A 22,015-nucleotide genomic window follows, 5' to 3' on the forward strand; every position below is an offset into this window, starting at 1 on the left:
TAACCTGCACATCCCTGGGCACTGTGGGGCCACCAAACTCCACACACACAGAGTCAGCCGAGACGGGAATCGAACCCGTGCTGTTTGAATTTAATTTTCTGTTTAGTTGATGGAGGGTGGAGGGTGGGGATCGAACCTCAGTTACTGAGGGAGTCCCACAGGCTCCGAGCCCGGCGCTGAGCCCTCTCGGCCATCTCTTGGTCGGGAGCGAGCGCCGCTCGGGAAACGCCCTTTTAAGGTTTAGCCCCACCCTCCACCCCATGCGTCAGAGGGGGCGGGGCTCACCGCCCGGCGCCACTTCCGGTGCGGTCCAAGATGGCGGACCTGCTCGGAACTATCCTGAGCTCAATGGAGAAACCGCCGAGTGTGGGCGACCAGGAGAGCCGGCGGCAGGCCCGGGGTGAGCCCGGGGGGAGGGGGATGGGCCAGGGGCCGGAGGAGAGAGGGTGGGGGAGGGGGAGGGGGAGGGGGAGGGGGATGGTACGGCCTGGGGGGGGGGGTTGAAGGGGGACAGCCGCACGGTCAACTCTCCCGACCTCCCATTGGCTCCCAGTGTTGCCCGTCAGAGACAAGGAGCCAATAGGGAATGGGATAGAAACTAGGGGGCGGGGCAGGTGGGGAGGAGAGTTATTGGGGAGGGTGGGGGGGGACAGTGGTGGATATGGGGGGGGACGGGGACAGTGGTGGATATGGGGGGGGACGGGGACAGTGGTGGATATGGGGGGGGGGGGGGACAGTGGTGGATATGGGGGGGGACGGGGACAGTGGTGGATATGGGGGGGGACGGGGACAGTGGTGGATATGGGGGGGGGGGGGGGGGGGACAGTGGTGGATATGGGGGGGGACGGGGACAGTGGTGGATATGGGGGGGGACGGGGACAGTGGTGGATATGGGGGGGGGGGGGGACAGTGGTGGATATGGGGGGGGGGGGGGACAGTGGTGGATATGGGGGGGGACGGGGACAGTGGTGGATATGGGGGGGGGGACAGTGGTGGATATGGGGGGGGGGACAGTGGTGGATATGGGGGGGGGACGGGGACAGTGGTGGATATGGGGGGGGACGGGGACAGTGGTGGATATGGGGGGGGGGGGACAGTGGTGGATATGGGGGGGGACGGGGACAGTGGTGGATATGGGGGGGGACGGGGACAGTGGTGGATATGGGGGGGGACGGGGACAGTGGTGGATATGGGGGGGGGGGACAGTGGTGGATATGGGGGGGGGGGACAGTGGTGGATATGGGGGGGGGGGGGACAGTGGTGGATATGGGGGGGGGGACAGTGGTGGATATGGGGGGGGGGGGACAGTGGTGGATATGGGGGGGGGGACAGTGGTGGATATGGGGGGGGGGGGACAGTGGTGGATATGGGGGGGGGGGGGGACAGTGGTGGATATGGGGGGGGGGGACAGTGGTGGATATGGGGGGGGGGGACAGTGGTGGATATGGGGGGGGGGGACAGTGGTGGATATGGGGGGGGGCCAGTGGTGGATATGGGGGGGGGGAGGACAGTGGTGGATATGGGTGGGGGGGGGAGGACAGTGGTGGATATGGGTGGGGGGGGCAGTGGTGGATATGGGGGGGGGACAGTGGTGGATATGGGGGGGGGGGACAGTGGTGGATATGGGGGGGACAGTGGTGGACATGGGGGGGAGGGGGGGACGGTGGTGGACATGGGGGGGAGGGGGGGACGGTGGTGGACATGGGGGGGAGAGGGGGACGGTGGTGGACATGGGGGGGGAGGGGGACGGTGGTGGACATGGGGGGGGAGGGGGACGGTGGTGGACATGGAGGGGGACAGTGGTGGACATGGGGGGGGAGGGGGACAGTGGTGGACATGGGGGGGGGAGGGGGACAGTGGTGGATATGGGGGGGGGACAGTGGTGGATATGGGGGGGGGAGGACAGTGGTGGATATGGGGGGGGGAGGACAGTGGTGGATATGGGGGGGGGGGGCCAGTGGTGGATATGGGGGGGGGGGAGGGGACAGTGGTGGATATGGGGGGGGGGGGGGGACAGTGGTGGACATGGGGGGGGGAGGACAGTGGTGGATATGGGGGGGGGGGGGAGGACAGTGGTGGATATGGGGGGGGGCAGTGGTGGATTTTGGGGGTGGGAGGGGACAGTGGTGGATATGGGGGGGGGACAGTGGTGGATATGGGGGGGGAGGACAGTGGTGGATATGGGGGGGGGAGGACAGTGGTGGATATGGGGGGGGGAGGACAGTGGTGGATATGGGGGGGGGACAGTGGTGGATATGGGGGGGACAGTGGTGGACATGGGGGGGGGAGGGGGACGGTGGTGGACATGGGGGGGGAGGGGGACGGTGGTGGACATGGGGGGGGAGGGGGACGGTGGTGGACATGGGGGGGGAGGGGGACGGTGGTGGACATGGGGGGGAGGGGGACGGTGGTGGACATGGGGGGGAGGGGGACAGTGGTGGACATGGGGGGGAGGGGGACAGTGGTGGATATGGGGGGGGACAGTGGTGGATATGGGGGGGGAGACAGTGGTGCATGTGGGGGGGGGACAGTGGTGGATATGGGGGGGACAGTGGTGGACATGGGGGGGAGAGGGGACGATGGTGGACATGGGGGGGAGAGGGGGACAGTGGTGGACATGGGGGGAGAGGGGGACAGTGGTGGACATGGGGGGGAGAGGGGACGATGGTGGACATGGGGGGGAGAGGGGGACAGTGGTGGACATGGGGGGAGAGGGGGACAGTGGTGGACATGGGGGGGGAGGGGGACAGTGGTGGACATGGGGGGGGAGGGGGACAGTGGTGGACATGGGGGGGGAGGGGGACGGTGGTGGACATGGGGGGGGGAGGGGGACGGTGGTGGACATGGGGGGGGAGGGGGACGGTGGTGGACATGGGGGGGGAGGGGGACGGTGGTGGACATGGGGGGGGAGGGGGACGGTGGTGGACATGGGGGGGAGGGGGACGGTGGTGGACATGGGGGGGAGGGGGACAGTGGTGGACATGGGGGGGAGGGGGACAGTGGTGGACATGGGGGGGGGGAGGACAGTGGTGGATATGGGGGGGGACAGTGGTGGATATGGGGGGGGAGACAGTGGTGCATATGGGGGGGGGACAGTGGTGGATATGGGGGGGACAGTGGTGGACATGGGGGGGAGAGGGGACGATGGTGGACATGGGGGGGAGAGGGGGACAGTGGTGGACATGGGGGGGGAGGGGGACAGTGGTGGACATGGGGGGGGAGGGGGACAGTGGTGGACATGGGGGGGGAGGGGGACAGTGGTGGACATGGGGGGGGAGGGGGACAGTGGTGGACATGGGGGGGGAGGGGGACAGTGGTGGACATGGGGGGGGAGGGGGACAGTGGTGGACATGGGGGGGGAGGGGGACGATGGTGGACATGGGGGGGGGAGGGGGACGATGGTGGACATGGGGGGGGGAGGGGGACGATGGTGGACATGGGGGAAGAGGGGGACGATGGTGGACATGGGGGAAGAGGGGGACGATGGTGGACATGGGGGAAGAGGGGGACGATGGTGGACATGGGGGAAGAGGGGGACGATGGTGGACATGGGGGGGGAGGGGGGCGATGGTGGACGGGGGGGGGAGGGGGACGATGGTGGACATGGGGGGAGGGGGACGGTGGTGGATATGGGGGGAGGGGGGCGGTGGTGGATATGGGGGGAGGGGAATGGGGGAGGAAGATAATGGTGGATATGGGGGGAGGGGAATAATGGTGGATATGGGGGGAGGGGAATAATGGTGGATATGGGGGGAGGGGAATAATGGTGGATATGGGGGGAGGGGGATAGTGGTGGATATGGGGGGGAGGGGAATGGGGGAGGGGGATAATGGTGGATATGGGGGGAGGGGGATAATGGTGGATATGGGGGGAGGGGGATAATGGTGGATATGGGGGGAGGGGGATAATGGTGGATATGGGGGGAGGGGGATAATGGTGGATATGTGGGGAGGGGGATAATGGTGGATATGGGGGGGAGGGGGATAATGGTGGATATGGGGGGGAGGGGGATAATGGTGGATATGGGGGGGAGGGGGATAATGGTGGATATGGGGGGGAGGGGGATAATGGTGGATATGGGGGGGAGGGGGATAATGGTGGATATGGGGGGGAGGGGGATAATGGTGGATATGGGGGGGAGGGGGATAATGGTGGATATGGGGGGGAGGGGGATAATGGTGGATATGGGGGGGGAGGGGGATAATGGTGGATATGGGGGGAGGGGGATAATGGTGGATATGGGGGGGAGGGGGATAATGGTGGATATGGGGGGGAGGGGGGACAGTGGTGGATATGGGGGGGGGACAGTGGTGGATATGGGGGGGGGACAGTGGTGGATATGGGGGGGGGACAGTGGTGGATATGGGGGGGGGGGGACAGTGGTGGATATGGGGGGGGGACAGTGGTGGATATGGGGGGGGACAGTGGTGGATATGGGGGGGGGACAGTGGTGGATATGGGGGAGGGGAGACAGTGGTGGATATGGGGGAGGGGGACAGTGGTGGACATTGAGGGGAGGGGGGATGATGGTGGATATGGGGGGGAGGGGGACAGTGGTGGACATGGGGGGGGGAGGGGGACAGTGGTGGACATGGTGGGGGGAGGGGGACAGTGGTGGACATGGGGCGGAGGGGGGATGATGGTGGACATGGGGGGAATGATGGTGGACATGGGGGGGAGGGGGACAGTGGTGGATATGGGGGGGAGGGGGACTGTAGTGGATATGGGGGGGGAGGGGGGGACGATGGTGGACATGGGGGGGAGGGGGGACGATGGTGGACATGGGGGGGAGGGGGACATGGGGGGAGAGGGGGTCAGTGGTGGACATGGGGGGGAGGGGGGACGATGGTGGACATGGGGGGGAGGGGGACAGTGGTGGACATGGGGGGGAGGGGGGACGATGGACATGGGGGGGAGGGGGACGGTGGTGGATATGGGGGGAGGGGGACGGTGGTGGATATGGGGGGAGGGGGACGGTGGTGGATATGGGGGGAGGGGAATGGGGGAGGGAGATAATGGTGGATATGGGGGGAGGGGGATAGTGGTGGATATGGGGGGGAGGGGAATGGGGGGAGGGGGGATAATGGTGGATATTGGGGGGAGGGGGATAATGGTGGATATTGGGGGGAGGGGGATAGTGGTGGATATGGGGGGAGGGGAATGGGGGAGGGGGATAATGGTGGATATGGGGGGAGGGGGATAATGGTGGATATGGGGGGAGGGGGATAATGGTGGATATGGGGGGAGGGGGATAGTGGTGGATATGGGGGGGAGGGGGATAATGGTGGATATGGGGGGGAGGGGGATAATGGTGGATATGGGGGGGAGGGGGATAATGGTGGATATGGGGGGGAGGGGGATAATGGTGGATATGGCGGGGAGGGGAATGGGGAGAGGGGGATAATGGTGGATATGGGGGGGAGGGGAATGGGGGAGGGGGATAATGGTGGATGTGCGGGGGGGAGGGGTATAATGGTGGATGTGCGGGGTGGAGGGGGATAATGGTGGATGTGCGGGGGGAGGGGGGTAATGGTGGATGTGCGGGGGGAGGGGGATAATGGTGGATGTGCGGGGGGGAGGGGGATAATGGTGGATGTGCGGGGGGAAGGGAGATAAGTGTGGATATGGGGGGAAGGGAGATAAGTGTGGATATGGGGGGAAGGGAGATAAGTGTGGATATGGGGGGAAGAGGGATAATGGTGGATGTGCGGGGGGAGGGGGATAATGGTGGATATGGGGGGGAAGAGGGATAATGGTGGATGTGCGGGGGGAAGAGGGATAATGGTGGATATGGGGGGGAGGGGGACAGTGGTGGATATGGGGGGGAGGGGGACAGTGGTGGATATGGGGGGGAGGGAGACAGTGGTGGATATGGGGGGGAGGGGGATGGGGGAGGGTGACAGTGGTGGATATGGGGGGAAGGGGGATAATGGTGGATATGGGGGGAAGGGGGATAATGGTGGATGTGCGGGGGGGAAGAGGGATAATGGTGGATATGGGGGGAGGGGGATAATGGTGGATATGGGGGGGGATAATGGTGGATATGGGGGGGAGGGGGATAATGGATATGGGGGGGAGGGGGACAGTGGTGGATATGGGGGGGAGGAGGATGGGGGAGGGTGACAGTGGTGGATATGGAGGTGAGGGGGACAATGGTGGATATGGGGGTGGAGGGGGACAATGGTGGATATGGGGGGGAGGGGGACAATGGTGGATATGGGTGGAGGGGGATAATGGTGGATTTGGGGGGGAGGGGAGTGGGGGGGGGTTAATGGTGGATATGCTCGTAGGGGGATAATGGTGGATATGTGGGGGAGGGGGATAATGGTGGATATGTGGGGGAGGGGGATAATGGTGGATATGTGGGGGAGGGGGATAATGGTGGATATGTGGGGGAGGGGGATAATGGTGGATATGGGGGGGAGGGGGTTAATGGTGGATATGGGGGGGAGGAGGATAATGGTGGATATGGGGGCAAGGGGAATGAGGGGGAGGGGAATAATGGTGGATATGGGGAGAAGGGGGGATAATGATGGATATGGGGGAGGGGAATGGGGGTGATAATGGATATGGGGGGAGGGGGTTATGGTGGAGAGGGTTGGTGATTGTGGTGGGGTTGGGGGTATTCGGTGGTTGTGGGGGTGGAGGGATTCGGTGGGGGTGGCGGGGCGATTCGGTGATTGTGGTGGGGGTGGCGGGGCGATTCGGCGATTGGGGTGGGAGGGTGGGGGGTTTAGCGATTGTGGTAGCAGGGAGGGCAGGGATTCCAATCCCACCATGAGACTTTGAAGAAAAGGGCGGAAATATAAGTCTATTCTTAGAAATGACGACCAAGACACTGTTGCAAATTGTTGTAAAACCCAGTTGGATAACTTGTGTCCTTTAGGGAAGGAAATATGCTGTGCTTATCAGGTCTGGTGTACTTACAACTCCAGACACACAGCAGTGGGACTTACTCTTTACTCTCCTGTGGCATGGCTTAAGAGAGATCTATTTCAGGGGCATTTAGGGACGGGGATTAAAACCTGCCACTGCCAGCGAGTCAGCACATCCTGTGAAACAGTAAAAGCCGTGCCAAGTCTTTGTTGGAATATTGTGGGAGACTGTCTGGAAGGATTCAGGGCCTTTGCTGTACAGGCGACGATGGTGACATCAGGCACAGTGCCATCCCAGACCGTGTCGTCAATGTCCCAGCCCCATGTTCGTTCCCATCGCACTCCTCCAGCTTTCACTTTGACAGATAAGCCCCAGTTTACGGTTAACTGTGACTTTGCTTCTTTCTCAGAGCAAGCAGCCAGACTAAAAAAGATGCAAGAGGAAGACAAGAGACACAAAGCAGAATTCAGGAAGCGGGTAAGACAGTTAGAGGACTGTAGGACGTCCTTTACACACTCCCACATTACACATTGTCCCTGTTGAACACTCAGGACAGCTACAGCACCACATTAGGTACAGAGTAAAGTTCCCACAACAGTGTCTCCATCAAAAGCTCCGTGGAGAGGGACAGGGTGAGGTTGAATAGAATAAGGCTCCATCTACCCTTTTAAACTGAAAGTGAGCCACCTTGACACTGTTCCTGTTTAATCCAGGACAGTGACAGTATGAGGTTCGATCGAGATTAAATGTCCCTCAACAATCTCCCCACCAAACACTCCCAGGGACAGGGACAGCACAAGGTTAGATACAGAGTAAAGCTACCTCTACACTTTCTCCCTATCAAACACTCCCAGGGACAGGGACAGCAACAGTACGGTGTCAGATACAGAGTAAAGCTCCCACACATTCCCCACCAAACACTCCCAGGGCAGGTATGGTATTGGGTATGAAACAGAGTAACGCTTGCACTAGTCTTTGATGGAAGATTTTGTTTTGTTGCTGATATTTCCAGATGGAGAAACTGATTTCCGATTTCATCCAGAGCAGCACACAGAAAAAGAAGAAGTTTGATCCAATGAACAAGCTGGAGAGGAGTATTCTGTAAGTGTGTGCAGTCTGTGTGTGCGTGTAATCCCTGAGCTGGGCTGGAGGGGAGTGTTCTGTAAGGGTGTGCCGTCTGTGTATATAATCCCTGAGCCGAGCTGGGCTGGAGGGGAGTGTTCTGTAAGGGTGTGCCGTCTGTGTATATAATCCCTGAGCCGAGCTGGGCTGGAGGGGAGTGTTCTGTAAGGGTGTGCCGTCTGTGTATATAATCCCTGAGCCGAGCTGGGCTGGAGGGGAGTGTTCTGTAAGGGTGTGCCGTCTGTGTATATAATCCCTGAGCCGAGCTGGGCTGGAAACGTCCAGTCTCATTTTGTGCCCTGTGGTAATCACTGCATTTCCTGACACAGAGCAGATCGTCTCTGATTCTCATCCCTCCACTGTTAATGACTGTGCTTTCAGCTGCTGTGCTCCATCACTCATCCCCTCTATGTTTCTCATTTCATTCTCCCCCTTGCCCCGTCCCCACCCTGCGCAGATCCTTCCCCACTCCCCCGGCCCCGTCTCCCTCCACACCCCTCTCCCCTACGGGATATTTTGTAACAGTTCAGTTGCTGTATAAATGCAGGTTGTTGTTGGTTTATTGTTGTTCCTGGAATTGAGTATTGCTTGATGCTTGGATCGTGATCCCCACCTTCCTCTTACTGACTGGCTCTTCCTGTGTCTAGGCACGATGTGGTCGAAGTGGCTGGCCTGACCTCCTTCTCATTTGGGGATGACGATGAGAGTCGATACGTGATGATCTTCAAAAAGGTATTCCGTGAGAAAGGAATGTCCAGGCACCAGTGTGGGGGCAGGGTGCTGGCCATGGATCTTGCTCTTTCCTGGGCTAATGTCACTGAGAGGGACTGTTGTTACTCTCATCTGGGGTTTTTTAAATATTTAGTAAACTTTGGCTGGGTCAATGTTTACATGTGCTAGGGTAGACCCACAATGTCCCTGAGGGAGGGGATCCCAGGATTCTGACCCAGCCACACTGAGGGAACGGCGAGATATTTCCAAGGTCAAGATGGTGAGGGGCTCGGAGGGGAACTTGCAGAGGGTGGTGTTCCCATGTATCTGCTGTCCCTTGTCCTTCTGGATGGAAGTGGCCGTGGGTTTGGAAGGTGCTGCCTGAGGATCTTTGGTGAGTTTCTGCAGTGCATCTTGTAGCTGGTACACACTGCTGTTACTGAGCGTCGGTGGGTAAGGGAGGGAGGGGGTGTTTGTGGCTGTCAGAGATGTACAGCACAGAAACAGACCCTTTTTCCCAGCTCATCCACACCACCGAGATATCCCAACCTAATCTGGACTCATTTGCCAGCATTTGGCCCATATCCCTCCAAACCTTCCTTATTCATATTCCCATCCAGATGCCTTTTTAAATGCTGAATTGTACTAGCCTCTAGCAGCTCATTCCATACCAAGGACAGTATTATGGTGGCAGAAAGGACATTTGAGGACTCTGGATTAGAGGTGCTGGAAGAGCACAGCAGTTCAGGCAGCATCCGAGGAGCAGTTTTACCATTTGAGGATTCGTCAACTGAGGTAGTATGGGCTGAGGTTAGAAACAGGAAAGGAGAGGTCACCCTGTAGGGAGTTTTCTATAGGCATTTGAATAGATGTAGAGGAAAGGATAGCAAAGATGATTCTCGATAGGAGCGAGAGTAACAGGTTAGTTATTATGGGGGACTTCAACTTCTCAAATATTGACCGGAAATACTATAGTTTGAGTACTTTAAATGGTTTTTGTCAAATGTGTGTAGGATGGTTTCCTGACACTGAACCCAGCCAGATTTGGGAGGTAGATGAGCACTTTGATGGTAGTGACCACAATTCAGCTATGTTTACTTTAGCAATGGAAAGGAATAGCTATACACCAGAGGGTAAGAGCTAGGGGGGTGGGGGAGGCAATTAAGATGTGATTAGACAAGATTTAGGATGCATAGGATGGGGAAGGAAACTGCAGGGGATGGGCACAATAGAAATGTAGAGCTTATTCAAGGAACAGTTACTGTGTGTCGTTGACAAGTATGTACCTGTCAGGCAGGGAGGAAGTGGTCGAGCGAGGGAGCCACAGTTTACTAAAGAAGTTGGGTCTCTTGTCACGAGGAAGAAGAAGGCTTATGTTAGGATGAGATGTGAAGGCCCAGTTAGGGCACTTGAGAGGAAAGACCTCAAGAGAGAGCTAAGAAGAGCCAGGAGGGGACATGAGAAGGTGTTGACATTCAGGATCAGGAAAATCTCTAAAGCTTTCTGTAGGTATATAAGGGATAAAAGAATGACTCGAGTAAGATTAGGGCCAATCAAGGATAGCAGTGGGAAGTTGTGCGTGGAAGCACTAAATGAATATTTTTTATTAGTATTCACACAACAATGTTGTCAAGGAAAATACAGAGAAACAGGCTACTAGATTAGATGGGACTGAGGTTCACAAGGAGGTGGTGTTAGCAATTCTGGAAAGTGGGAAAATAGATAAGTCCCCTGGGGCGGTTGGGATTTATCCGAGGATTCTCTGGGAAACCAGGGAAGGGATTGCTGAGCCTTTGGCTTTGATCTTTATGTTGTCATTGTCTACAGGAATAGTGCCAGAAGACTGGAGGATAGCAAATGTGGTTCCCTTGTTCAAGAAGGGGAGTAGAGACAGCCTTGGTAATTATAAACCAGTGAGCCTTACTTTGGTTGTGGGTAAAGTGTTGGAAAAGGTTATAGGTGATTTATAATCATCACAAAAGGAATATGTTGATTAGGGATAGTCAGCATGGTATTGTAAAGGGTAGCTCGTGCCTCACAAACCTTGTTAAGTTCTTTGAGATGTTGACCAAACAGGTGGACGAGAGTAAACCCGTTTGATGTGGTGTATGTGAATTTCCGTAAGGTGTTTGATAAGGTTCCCCACAGTAGGCTATTGCACAAAATACAGAGGCATGGGATTATGGGTGATTGAGTGGTTTGGATCAGAAATTAGCTAGCTGGAAGAAGACGGAGGGTGGTGGTTGATGAGGAATATTCGCCCTGGAGTTCAGTTACTAATGGGGTACTGCAAGGACCTGTTTTGGGGCTACTGGTGTTGGTCATTTTTATAAACGACCTGGATGAGGGTGTAGAAGGATGGGTTAGTAAATTTGCAGATGACCCGAAGGTCAGTGGAGTTGTGGACAGTGCTGAAGGATGTTGCATGTTACAGAGGGACATAGATAATCTGCAGAGCTGGGCTGAGAGGTGGAAAATGGAGTTTAATGTGGAAAAGTGTGAGGTGATTCACTTTGGAAGGAGTAACAGGAATGTAGAGTACTGGGTTAATATTAAGATCCTTGTTAGTGTAGATAAGCAGAGGGATCTCGGTGTCCATGTACATAGATCCCTGTAAGTTGCCACCCAGGTTGATAAGGTTGTTAAGAAGGCATACGGTGGGTTAGGTTTTATCAGTAGAGGGATTGCGTTTCGGAGCCATGAGGTCATGCTTCAGCTGTACAAAACTCTGTTGCAGCCACACTTGGAGTATTGTGGACAGTTCTGGTCACTGCATTACAGGAAGAATGTGGAAGCTTTGGAAAGGGTTCAGAGGAGATTTACTAGGATGTTGCCTGGTATAGAAGGAAGGTCTTACGAGGAAAGGCTGAGGGAACTGGGGCTGTTTTCGTTGAGAGAAGAAGGTTGAGAGGTGATTTAGTGAGACATATCAGATAATCAGAGGGTTAGATAGGGTGGACAGGGAGAGCTTTTATCCTCAGATGGTGATGGCTAGCACGAGGGAACATTGATTTAAATTAAGGGGCAATAGATATAGGACAGGTGTCAGAGATAGTTTCTTTACTCAGAGTAGTAGGGGTATGGAACACCCTGCCTGCAACAGTAGTAGACTCTCCAACTTTAAGAGCATGTAAATGGTCATTGGATAAACATATGGATGGGAATGGAATAGTGTAGGATAGATAAGGTTCAGATTGGTTTTGCAGGTCGGCGCAACATCGAGAGCTGAAGGGCCTGTACTGAGCTGTAGTGTTCCATGTTCACCCTAAACCTATACCCTCTAGTTATGGACTCCCCTATTCTGGGGAAATGTCCTTGTCTGTTTACCTTGTCCATTCCTCTCATGATTTTATAAACCTCTATAAGGTCACCCCTCAGCCTCCGACGCTCCAGGGAAAACAGCCCCAGCCTGTTCAGCCTCTCCCTGTAGCTCAGATCCTCCAACCCTGGCAACATCCTTGTAAATCTTTTCTGAACCCTTTCAAGTTTCACAACATCTTTCCGATAGGAAGGAGACCAGAATTGCACGCAATATTCCAACAGTGGCCTAACCAATGTCCTGTACAGACGCAACATGACCTCCCAACTCCTGTACTCAGTACTCTGACCAATAAAGGAAAGCATACCCAACGCTGCCTTCACTATCCTATCTACCTGCGACTCCACTTTCAAGGAGCTATGAGCCTGCACTCCAAGGTCTCTTTGTTCAGCAACACTCCCGAGGACCTTACCATTAAGTGTATAATGATCATTTTGATCATTTTGAATTGTCGCAGTTTAATAAAGCGATGTTTGCCTTGTCAGGAGTTTGCTCCATCTGATGAGGAACTGGAAGCCTACCGGAGAGGTGAGGAGTGGGATCCACAGAAAGCTGAAGAGAAACGCCGGATTAAGGTCAGGACACCTTTGAGTGATGGGAGAGTGTCACCCACTGTCTGCCAAATCACCACCGAGCCCCCTGCCCTCTGATCTGGAGTTGTGCTGACAATTCATTCGTTTTGTTCCAAATACGATGTACACTCACGTGTGGAGCTTTTATTACTTTCATCATTTTGGTCATCACTCGCCTTCATTTATTGTTCCAGTTATAATCTGTCTCCCCTCCAGACCCTGCCACATTCTATCGTTTCTATTGTTATACGTTTTACTTTGTTCAGCCCTATCTCTATCCCTACTTTTTGATTTACTCGGTGTTCTCTAATGTGTTCCCCTGCTCCCACTCTTTAAAAGCACTCTTTCCTTCTGTAGTTATCGTCGACTCTACAGTGTGGGAGCAGGCCATTCGGTACATCGAGTTGACACCAACACTTGGCATCCCACCCCCTACTGAGTCCCTGTTAACCCAGCATTTAGCATGGATATCTCACCTAGCCTGCACACAATGGGACAATTTCCCACGGCCAATCCACCCTAACCTGTACATCCCTGGATACTATGGGACAATTTCCCATGGCCAATCCACCCTAACCTGCACATCCCTGGACACTATGGGACAATTTCCCATGGCCAATCCACCCTAACCTGCACATCCCTGCACACAATGGGACAATTTCCCATGACCAATCCACCCTAACCTGCACATCCCTGCACACAATGGGACAATTTCCCATGGCCAATCCACCCTAACCTGCACATCCCTGGACACTATGGGACAATTTCCCATGGCCAATCCACCCTAACCTGCACATCCCTGGGCACTATGGGACAATTTCCCATGGCCTATCCACCCTAACCTGCACATCCCTGGGCACTATGGGACAATTTCCCAAGGCCAACCCACCCTAACCTGCACATCCCTGGGCACTATGGGACAATTTCCCATGGCCAACCCACCCTAACCTGCACATCCCTGGACACTATGGGACAATTTCCCATGGCCAATCCACCCTAACCTGCACATCCCTGGACACTATGGGACAATTTCCCATGGCCAATCCACCCTAACCTGCACATCCCTGGGCACTATGGGACAATTTCCCACGGCCAATCCACCCTAACCTGCACATCCCTGGACACTATGGGACAATTTCCCATGGCCAATCCACCCTAACCTGCACATCCCTGGACACTATGGGACAATTTCCCATGGCCAATCCACCCTAACCTGCACATCTTTGGGGTACCAGGATTATGGGAGGTAACCGGAGCGAACCCGCACAGAGAGTCGCCCGAGGCTGGAATCGAACCCGGGTCTCTGGCGCTGTGAGGCAGCAGTGCTAACCACTGAACCATTGTACCGCCAGCACACCTTCAGGTGGAGACCAGCCTCATGGCCCAGAGCCCACTTCCCCCCCCCCCCCCCCACCCCCCCATGTCTGTCCCCCACCATCACATCTGCCCACCCTTTTCATTTGACACCCCCACATCTGCACCCCCCCCCCCCCTGTGATTTCCCACCCCCATTTACCTCTGTGCACACTACCCCAACCCCCACATTTACCTCGGTAATCTGACTTAGTCCGTGCCAAATTGCTCCTGGCCTTTAATGATGGGGGGTATTCCCTGCTCGGTGCTGAGTGATAATTCTGTCCCTGTTTTATCCCTCAGTGAGGGGGGGTATTCCCTGCTCGGTGCTGAGGGATAATTCTGTCCCTGTTTTATCCCTCAGTGAGGGGGGGTATTCCCTGCTCGGTGCTGAGTGATAATTCTGTCCCTGTTTTATCCCTCAGTGAGGGGGGGTATTCCCCACTCGGTGCTGAGTGATAATTCTGTCCCTGTTTTATCCCTCAGTGAGGGGGGGTATTCCCCACTCGGTGCTGAGGGATAATTCTGTCCCTGTTTTGTTCCTCAGTGATGGGGGGTATTCCCCACTCGGTGCTGAGTGATAATTCTGTCCCTGTTTTGTCCCTTGCCCACAGGAGTTGGCTCAGAAAGAACTCGAGGAAGCTGAAACCCGAGGGCCTTCGAAGGAGACCTGCCCCAACAGCAACTACAAGGAGAAGTATAGCCATTTAATTGGCACTGTAGCAGCCAAGGAGGGAGCGCACACACTTCAAGCTAACAAGGCGTACGGCTGTGGTACGTGTGGCTTCCTCTCTGAGGATTGTTCACCTGTCAGCAGGGCATTGGCTCGCACCCAACCCCCTCCCCCATCAAACCCAGTCCCCACGCTCTCTCTCCTACACCCAACCCCCTTACCACATTGTTTCACCTACCACACCCATGTATCCTGCACAATCCTGCTGGTATGTCCATTCCCTTCCCTCATGTGAGTCATTAATGTCATCATGAGTGGTCCCTCACAGACCAGAATGACTGTCCTCCCCTCTCAGGGTGAGTCTGTAGGTGGCTGTATAGACTGGGGCTACATCAGCCCCTGGAGGCAGGTGGTGGTCATGGGAAGGGGGTGGGTGGGGTGTTGGTGCAGCAGCGCGCTCCTTTCCCTGTTTCCGATGGCTAGTCTCGAGGTGCCTGACACCTTCCCGGGTGCTGCTCCTCCAGTTTGGATGGGCTGGTGTCAGTGGTTCCCAGGTCTGTATATTGTAAACACCTGCAGCTCCCGACACTGCTCACCATCCTGGAAATGGTCTCCTTACTCCCAACTCTGTTCTCTGATGGTTTCCTTAATGGAAAGAAATAACTGCCGAGACAGTGGGTGCACTGGTAGTAATCGCCCAATTACCCTTAGACTTTGATGTAATGTAATACATGCCGATGTAATACCTTTATAAGAGAGAGAGACCCACAAAAACTCGTAACTATAGGGAATACTCTAGCTATGGGCTGGTTTGTTGTTAAGTAGTTGAACGTGTAGACATTACGGATTGCTTTTTTAGAAATTCAAATATATCACCTAAATTATATCACTGCTTCCCCTTTCTGGATCCTGCTTGGTACTCCATCTAAGAATGTTTTAGACATGCTTTCCCCTTTCTGAGGACACGCTGTCTCTGTTGGATCATGTTATGTATTTCTAAATGCCTTGTTGTTCCATCCTTTATCATAAACTTTTAACATTTTCCCCACCTTAGATGTTAAGCTAATTTGTTTTCAGTTTTGGTGCCTCTCTTTTGCAAATAAAGGTATAACATTGGCAGTTTTACAATCCTCTGGGGTTTTTTCAACACTTAAGGATTATTGGGAGATTGCTTTCACTGCCTCTGCCAGCTACTTCATTTAATATTCCCAGAATGTATCCCACAGAATAATAGGGTGGTTATGGTAGGAGATTTTAACTTTCCAAACATAGACTGGGACTGCCATAGTGTTAAGTGTTTAGATGGAGAGAAATTTGTGAGGTGTGTACAAGACAATTTTCTGATTCAGTATGTGGATGTACCGACTAGAGAAGGTGCAAAACTTGACCTACTCTTGGGAAATAAGACAGGGCAGGTGACTGAGGTGTCAGTGGGGGAACACTTTGGGGCCAGTGACCATAATTCTATTAGATTTTAAAATAGTGATGGAAAAAGATAGACCAGATCTAAAAGTTGAAGTTCTAAATTGGAGAAAGGCCAATTTTGATGGTATTAGGCAAGAACTTTCAAAAGCTGATTGGAGGCAGATGTTTGCAGGTAAAGGGACAGCTGGAAAATGGGAAGCCTTCAGAAATGAGATAACAAGAATCCAGAGAAAGTATATTCCTGTCAGGGTGAAAGGGAAGGCTGGTAGGTATAGGGAATGCTGGATGACTAAAGAAATTGAGGGTTTGGTTAAGAAAAAGAAGGAAGCATATGTCAGGTATAGACAGGATAGATCGAGTGAATCCTTAGAAGAGTATAAAGGCAGTAGGAGTATACTTAAGAGGAAAATCAGGAGGGCAAAACGGGGACATAAGATAGCTTTGGCAAATAGAATTAAGGAGAATCCAAAGGGGTTTTACAAGTATATTAGGGACAAAAGGGTAACTAGGGAGAGAATAGAGCCCCTCAAAGATCAGCAAGGCGGCCTTTGTGTGGAGCCACAGAAAATGGGGGAGATACTAAATGAATATTTTGCATCAGTATTTACTGTGGAAAAGGATATGGAAGATATAGACTGGAGGGAAATAGATGGTGACATCTTGCAAAATGTCCAGATTACAGAGGAGGAAGTGCTGGATGTCTTGAAACTGTTAAAGGTGGTTAAATCCCCAGGACCTGATCAGGTGTACCCGAGAACTCTGTGGGAAGCTAGAGGAGTGATTGCTGGGCCTCTTGCTGAGATATTTGTATCATCGATAGTCACAGGTGAGGTGCCGGAAGACTGGAGGTTGGCAAACGTGGTGCCACTGTTTAAGAAGGGTGGTAAGGACAAGGCAGGGAACTATAGACCAGTGAGCCTGACCTCAGTGGTGGGCAAGTTGTTGGAGGGAATCCTGAGGGACAGGATGTACATGTATTTGGAAAGGCAAGGACTGATTCGGGATAGTCAACATGGCTTTGTGCATGGGAAATCATGCCTCACAAACTTCATTGAGTTTTTTGAAGATATAACAAAAAGGATTGATGAGGGCAGAGCAGTAGATGTGATCTATATGGACTTCAGTAAGGTGTTCGACAAGGTTCCCCATGGGAGACTGATTAGCAAGGTTAGATCTCATGGAATACAGGGAGAACTAGCCATTTGGATACAGAACTGGCTCAAAGGCAGAAGACAGAGGGTGGTGGTGGAGGGTTGTTTTTCAGACTGGAGGCCTGTGACCAGTGGAGTGCCACAAGGATCGGTGCTGGGTCCTCTACTTTTTGTCATTTACATAAATGATTTGGATGTGAACATAACAGGTACAGTTAGTAAGTTTGCAGATGACACCAAAATTGGAGGTGTAGTGGACAGCGAAGAGGGTTATCTCAGATTACAACAGGATCTGGACCAGATGGGCCAATGGGCTGAGAAGTAGCAGATGGAGTTTAATTCAGATAAATGTGAAGTGCTGCATTTTGGGAAAGCAAATCTTAGCAGGACTTATACACTTAATGGTAAGGTCCTAGGGAGTGTTGCTGAACAAAGAGACCTTGGAGTGCAGGATCATAGCTCCTTGAAAGTGGAGTCACAGGTAGATAGGATAGTGAAGAAGGTGTTTGGTATGGTTTCCTTTATTGGTCAGAGTATTGAGTACAGGAGTTGGGAGGTCATGTTGCGGCTGTACAGGACATTGGTTAGGCCACTGTTGGAATATTGCGTGCAATTCTGGTCTCCTTCCTATCGGAAAGATGTTGTGAAACTTGAAAGGGTTCAGAAAAGATTTACAAGGATGTTGCCAGGGTTGGAGGATCTGAGCTATAGGGAGAGGCTGAACAGGCTGGGGCTGTTTTCCCTGGAGTGTAGGAGGCTGAGGGGTGACCTTATAGAGGTTTACAAAATTATGAGGGGCATGGATAGGATAAATAGACAAAGTCTTTTCCCTGGGGTCGGGGAGTCCAGAACTAGAGGGGCATAGGTTTAGGGTGAGAGGGGAAAGATATAAAAGAGACCTAAGGGACAACTTTTTCACGCAGAGGGTGGTACGTGTATGGAATGAGCTGCCAGAGGAAGTGGTGGAGGCTGGTACAATTACAGCATTTAAGAGGCATCTGGATGGGTATATGAATAGGAAGGGTTTGGAGGGATAGGGGCCGGGTGCTGGCAGGTGGGACTAGATTGGGTTGGGATATCTGGTTGGTATGGACGGGTGGGACCGAAGGGTCTGTTTCCATGCTGTACATCTCTATGACACTCTCAGGCCCAGGTGACATGACAGTCTTTACCTCGATTAATTTCCAGAGGAGCTTCTCTCTGATAGTTGTTATGTTTATTTCCTCTCCTCCTTTTTGCCCTTTGAATATTTAGAAGGTTTGGAATGCTGTTAGTACCTTCCAAAGTGGAGACTGATGCAGAGTCTTTATTCACCTTCCCTACCATTTCCTGCCTTCCCCTCTCATTACTGTTTGCCCAGCCTCGTTCTCTAAGAGGTCTTTGTTCATTTTGGATATAGGTAAAGAAGCTCTCCCTGCTTTGATATTGCCTGCTAGTTTCTCCAGGAAGTTTACTTCCTCAATATTTCTATTATATCTTTCTCACCTTTTTGTTTTGAAAGCTTTCCTGACTTACCAGTAATCTTTGCCACATTGTACGCGTTTTGTTTCGACTTGATGTTATACTTAATTCCCTGGTTAACTGTATCCTCTTTATGTACTCCTTCATCTTCACTGGGATACATCTTTGTTGGATATATATCATACATTCTATATATGAACGTTCCCAAACCCCTCAATTAGATTCCACTCTATAACTCCCTCCCGGGTAGCTGTTATTCTATATATAAACTACCCCGAACCCCGTGATTAGAATCCCGTCTGTAACTCAATCCTGGATACCTGTTATTCTATATATAAACTACCCCGAACCCCTCGATTAGATTCCGTCTATAACTCGCTCCTGGGTATCTATTTAACTTTCACACTCACCAATCCCGTGATTAGAATCCTAGTCTGGTAACTCCCAATGGTTGACAGCTGAAATCTCCTAAACCCGCCAAGATCTCTGGTTTCCTCTGATTCCAGCCTCCCTGGACATCCCCGAATTCTGGGTGTATCCGCTGTGCTGTCAGCTTTCTGGATCTTAACCCTTCGAATCCCTAAACTTCTTCAACCTCTCTGCTTTGCTGTGTCCGCCTGTGTCACCTGCTTTAAGATGTCTTCTTTGCTCTGTTCTAATACCCCCTCAAATCTCCGTCCTTGTTGAATAAAACTCCTATCAGTAGCACTGGGAAAAGCCACGTTGCAAGAATGTAGCCGAGAGCATGTACTGAACTCACTAGCGAAGATGGTGATGATAATGTCTGCAGGGCTGACATTGAGGCAGAGTACTGCTCGCGGTGTTACGGTGTGCAGCTACATGTGACATATCAGCAGCTACTGAGCAATGTTCCAAAGCTGTGCACATGCACAGCATTCTGTCTCTCTGCGTGCGCCTGTATCTGAGAGTGTGTGTGCCCCTATGTGTGTCTCTGTGTGCCTGTATCTGAGTGTGTGTGTGCCCCTATGTGTGTCTCTGTGTGCCTGTATCTGAGACTGTGCCCATGTGTCTGTGTGTCTGTATCTGAGAGTGCATATGCCCCTATGCATGTCTGTGTGTGCCTGTATCTGAGTGTGTGCCCCTGTGTGTCTCTGCGTGTGCCTGTATCTGTGAGGTATGTGCCCCTGTGTGCCTGCATCTGAGAGTGTGTGTGCCCCTACGTGTGTCTGTGTGTGTGTCTGTAACTGAGAGTATGTGTGCCCCTATATGTCTCTGCGAGTGCCTGTCTGAGAGTGTATCTGCCCATATTTGTGTCTCTGTGCCTGTATCTGAGTGTGTGTGTGCCCCTATGCGTGTCTCTGTGTGTACCTGTACCTGTATCTGAGAGTGTGTGCGCCCCTATGTGTCTGTGTGTGTCTCTGTGTGTGTGTGTGTGTCTGTATCTGAGAGTGTATGTACCCCTATGTGTCTCTGCGTGTACCTGTATCTGAGAGTGTGTGCCCCTACGTGTCTGTATCTGAGTGTGTGTGTGTCTCTGCATGTGCCTGTATCTGTGTGTGCCCCTATGCGTGTCTGTGTGCCTGTATCTGAGAATGTGTGCCCCTACGTGTCTGTATCTGAGTGTGTGTGTGTCTCTGCATGTGCCTGTATCTGTGTGTGCCCCTATGCGTGTCTGTGTGCCTGTATCTGAGAATGTGTGCCCCATGCATGTCTCTGCGTGTGCCTGCATCTGAGTGTGCCTGTATCTGTGTGTGTGTCCCTATGCGTGTCTGAGTGTGTGCCCCATGCATGTCTCTGCGTGTGCCTGTATCTGAGTGTATGTGCCCCTGTGCGTGTATCTGTACCTGTATCTGAGTGTGTGTGTGCCCGTATGTGTCTGTGTGTGTGCCTCTATGTTGTCTGTGTGTGTGTCTGTATCTGAGAGTGTGTGTGCCTTTGTGTCTCTGCGTGTACCTGTATGTGCCCCTATGTGTCTGTGTGTCTGTATCCGAGAGTGTGTGTGCCTGTGTGTGTCTGTATCTGAGAGTGTGTGTGCCTTTGTGTCTCTGCGTGTACCTGTATCTGAGTGTGTATGTGCCCCTGTGTGTCTGTATCTATGTGCCCCTGTCTGTATCTGAGAGTGTGTGCCCCTATGTGTCTATGTCTGTATCTGAGAGTGTGTGCCCCTATGTGTCTCTGTGTGTGTGTGTGTCTATGTCTGTATCTGAGTGTGTGTGTGCCCCTATGCGTGTCTGTATCTGTGTCTTCTATCTGGTGTTTCTCCTTCACTTACCCCGCCTCTGTTCCCACCCTCAGTGCCCACAACCAACAAGAGGGACACGCGCTCGATTGAAGAAGCAATGAATGAGATCAGGGCCAAGAAGAAGCTGAAACTGTCGGATGAAGGAACAGGCGGGTCGAGTGGACAGTAGCTCGGGGTTGAGGCCGAGGTGTGAATCTCCTTCAGGAGCTGAGACCTCTATCAGGGTGACAATGGCCCTGATTGCTGCAGTTACAACCATGCTGTGTTCCTCGGGATGTGGGGCTGAGATGGGTAGCATTGAGACTGCAGTTTGGGAGAGGGGGGATGTAGCAAGTTGGGATTGTGGGGATCTGTGTCTAAACCCAGAAACCTTGGTCTTTGTGCCTGGACCAGGTTCCTGTGAACTGCACAAGGGGAACTTTAGTCTCTGTCATATTCACCTAGTTGTCTTTTCCTTGATTATCGACCCCCTTCCCCCTGGTCTACCGTTAACTGGGGGAATCCTCAATTATGGTCAGTGCTGTTAGAGTGGGGGGGAAGCAGACAAAGGTTTTAATCTGAGGTCTTTGTGTTGTGCAACTCTTAAAGCTTTAAGGAAAGCAGTGTTCTGATGTGGACAACTCTTGCTTAAACTCATTAACCACTGAAATTGCTGCCTCTGAGTGTTATCGTTGAGTCAACGAAAAACACTAAACTCAGCATTTTGCTCCCCCCATGCCAAGTTTCCAAACTGTGCTCCCCCACCCCCTCAGCTGGGACTCCAGTGCTGCCCCGTCCCTGTCCTGTTTGTCTCTGTCTGTCTGCTCAATCCCCCAGCTTGTGTGATGGTGTTAATCAGCTCCTGGTGACAGAGAGAGAGAGAGGGGAGTTCCCTGGCCAGAACAGCTACTGTCTCTCTCATTGCCTTCAGAATCTAACTTGCAACCATTTTGAATGGAGTTTTCCCTTTTATCTGCTGTGTTTGAATGTAAATTATCATCCTTTGAGATGCTTGGTATCAGTTAGTTGCTGAAATCATTTTATCTTTTCGCAAATAAACAATAATTTCTAACATTCTCTCAGAAGGCTTTTCTGGTGTGCTGGTTTTGTATGTGTTGGTGGCAGTGAGCTACCTGAACCACTGCAGTCTGTGTGCTGTGGAGAGGAGTG

At 53.0% G+C, this 22,015-nt stretch overlaps 1 protein-coding gene across 1 annotated transcript; it reads left to right on the forward strand.

Annotated features, from left to right (window-relative positions):
* Positions 1-279: 279 nt before the first annotated feature.
* spag7 (sperm associated antigen 7) lies at positions 280-21,930 on the forward strand. Its single transcript, XM_072591694.1, has 7 exons — positions 280-400; positions 7,286-7,353; positions 7,889-7,977; positions 8,646-8,730; positions 12,514-12,603; positions 14,568-14,727; positions 20,920-21,930. The coding sequence occupies exons 1-7, from the start codon at positions 316-318 to the stop codon at positions 21,033-21,035; spliced, it is 693 nt and encodes a 230-aa protein (XP_072447795.1). The 5' UTR covers positions 280-315; the 3' UTR covers positions 21,036-21,930.
* The last annotated feature ends 85 nt before the right edge of the window (positions 21,931-22,015 follow it).

The sequence above is a fragment of the Chiloscyllium punctatum genome, chromosome 21, assembly GCF_047496795.1.
Source record: "Chiloscyllium punctatum isolate Juve2018m chromosome 21, sChiPun1.3, whole genome shotgun sequence".
In the NCBI taxonomy this organism is placed as follows: Eukaryota; Metazoa; Chordata; class Chondrichthyes; order Orectolobiformes; family Hemiscylliidae; genus Chiloscyllium; species Chiloscyllium punctatum.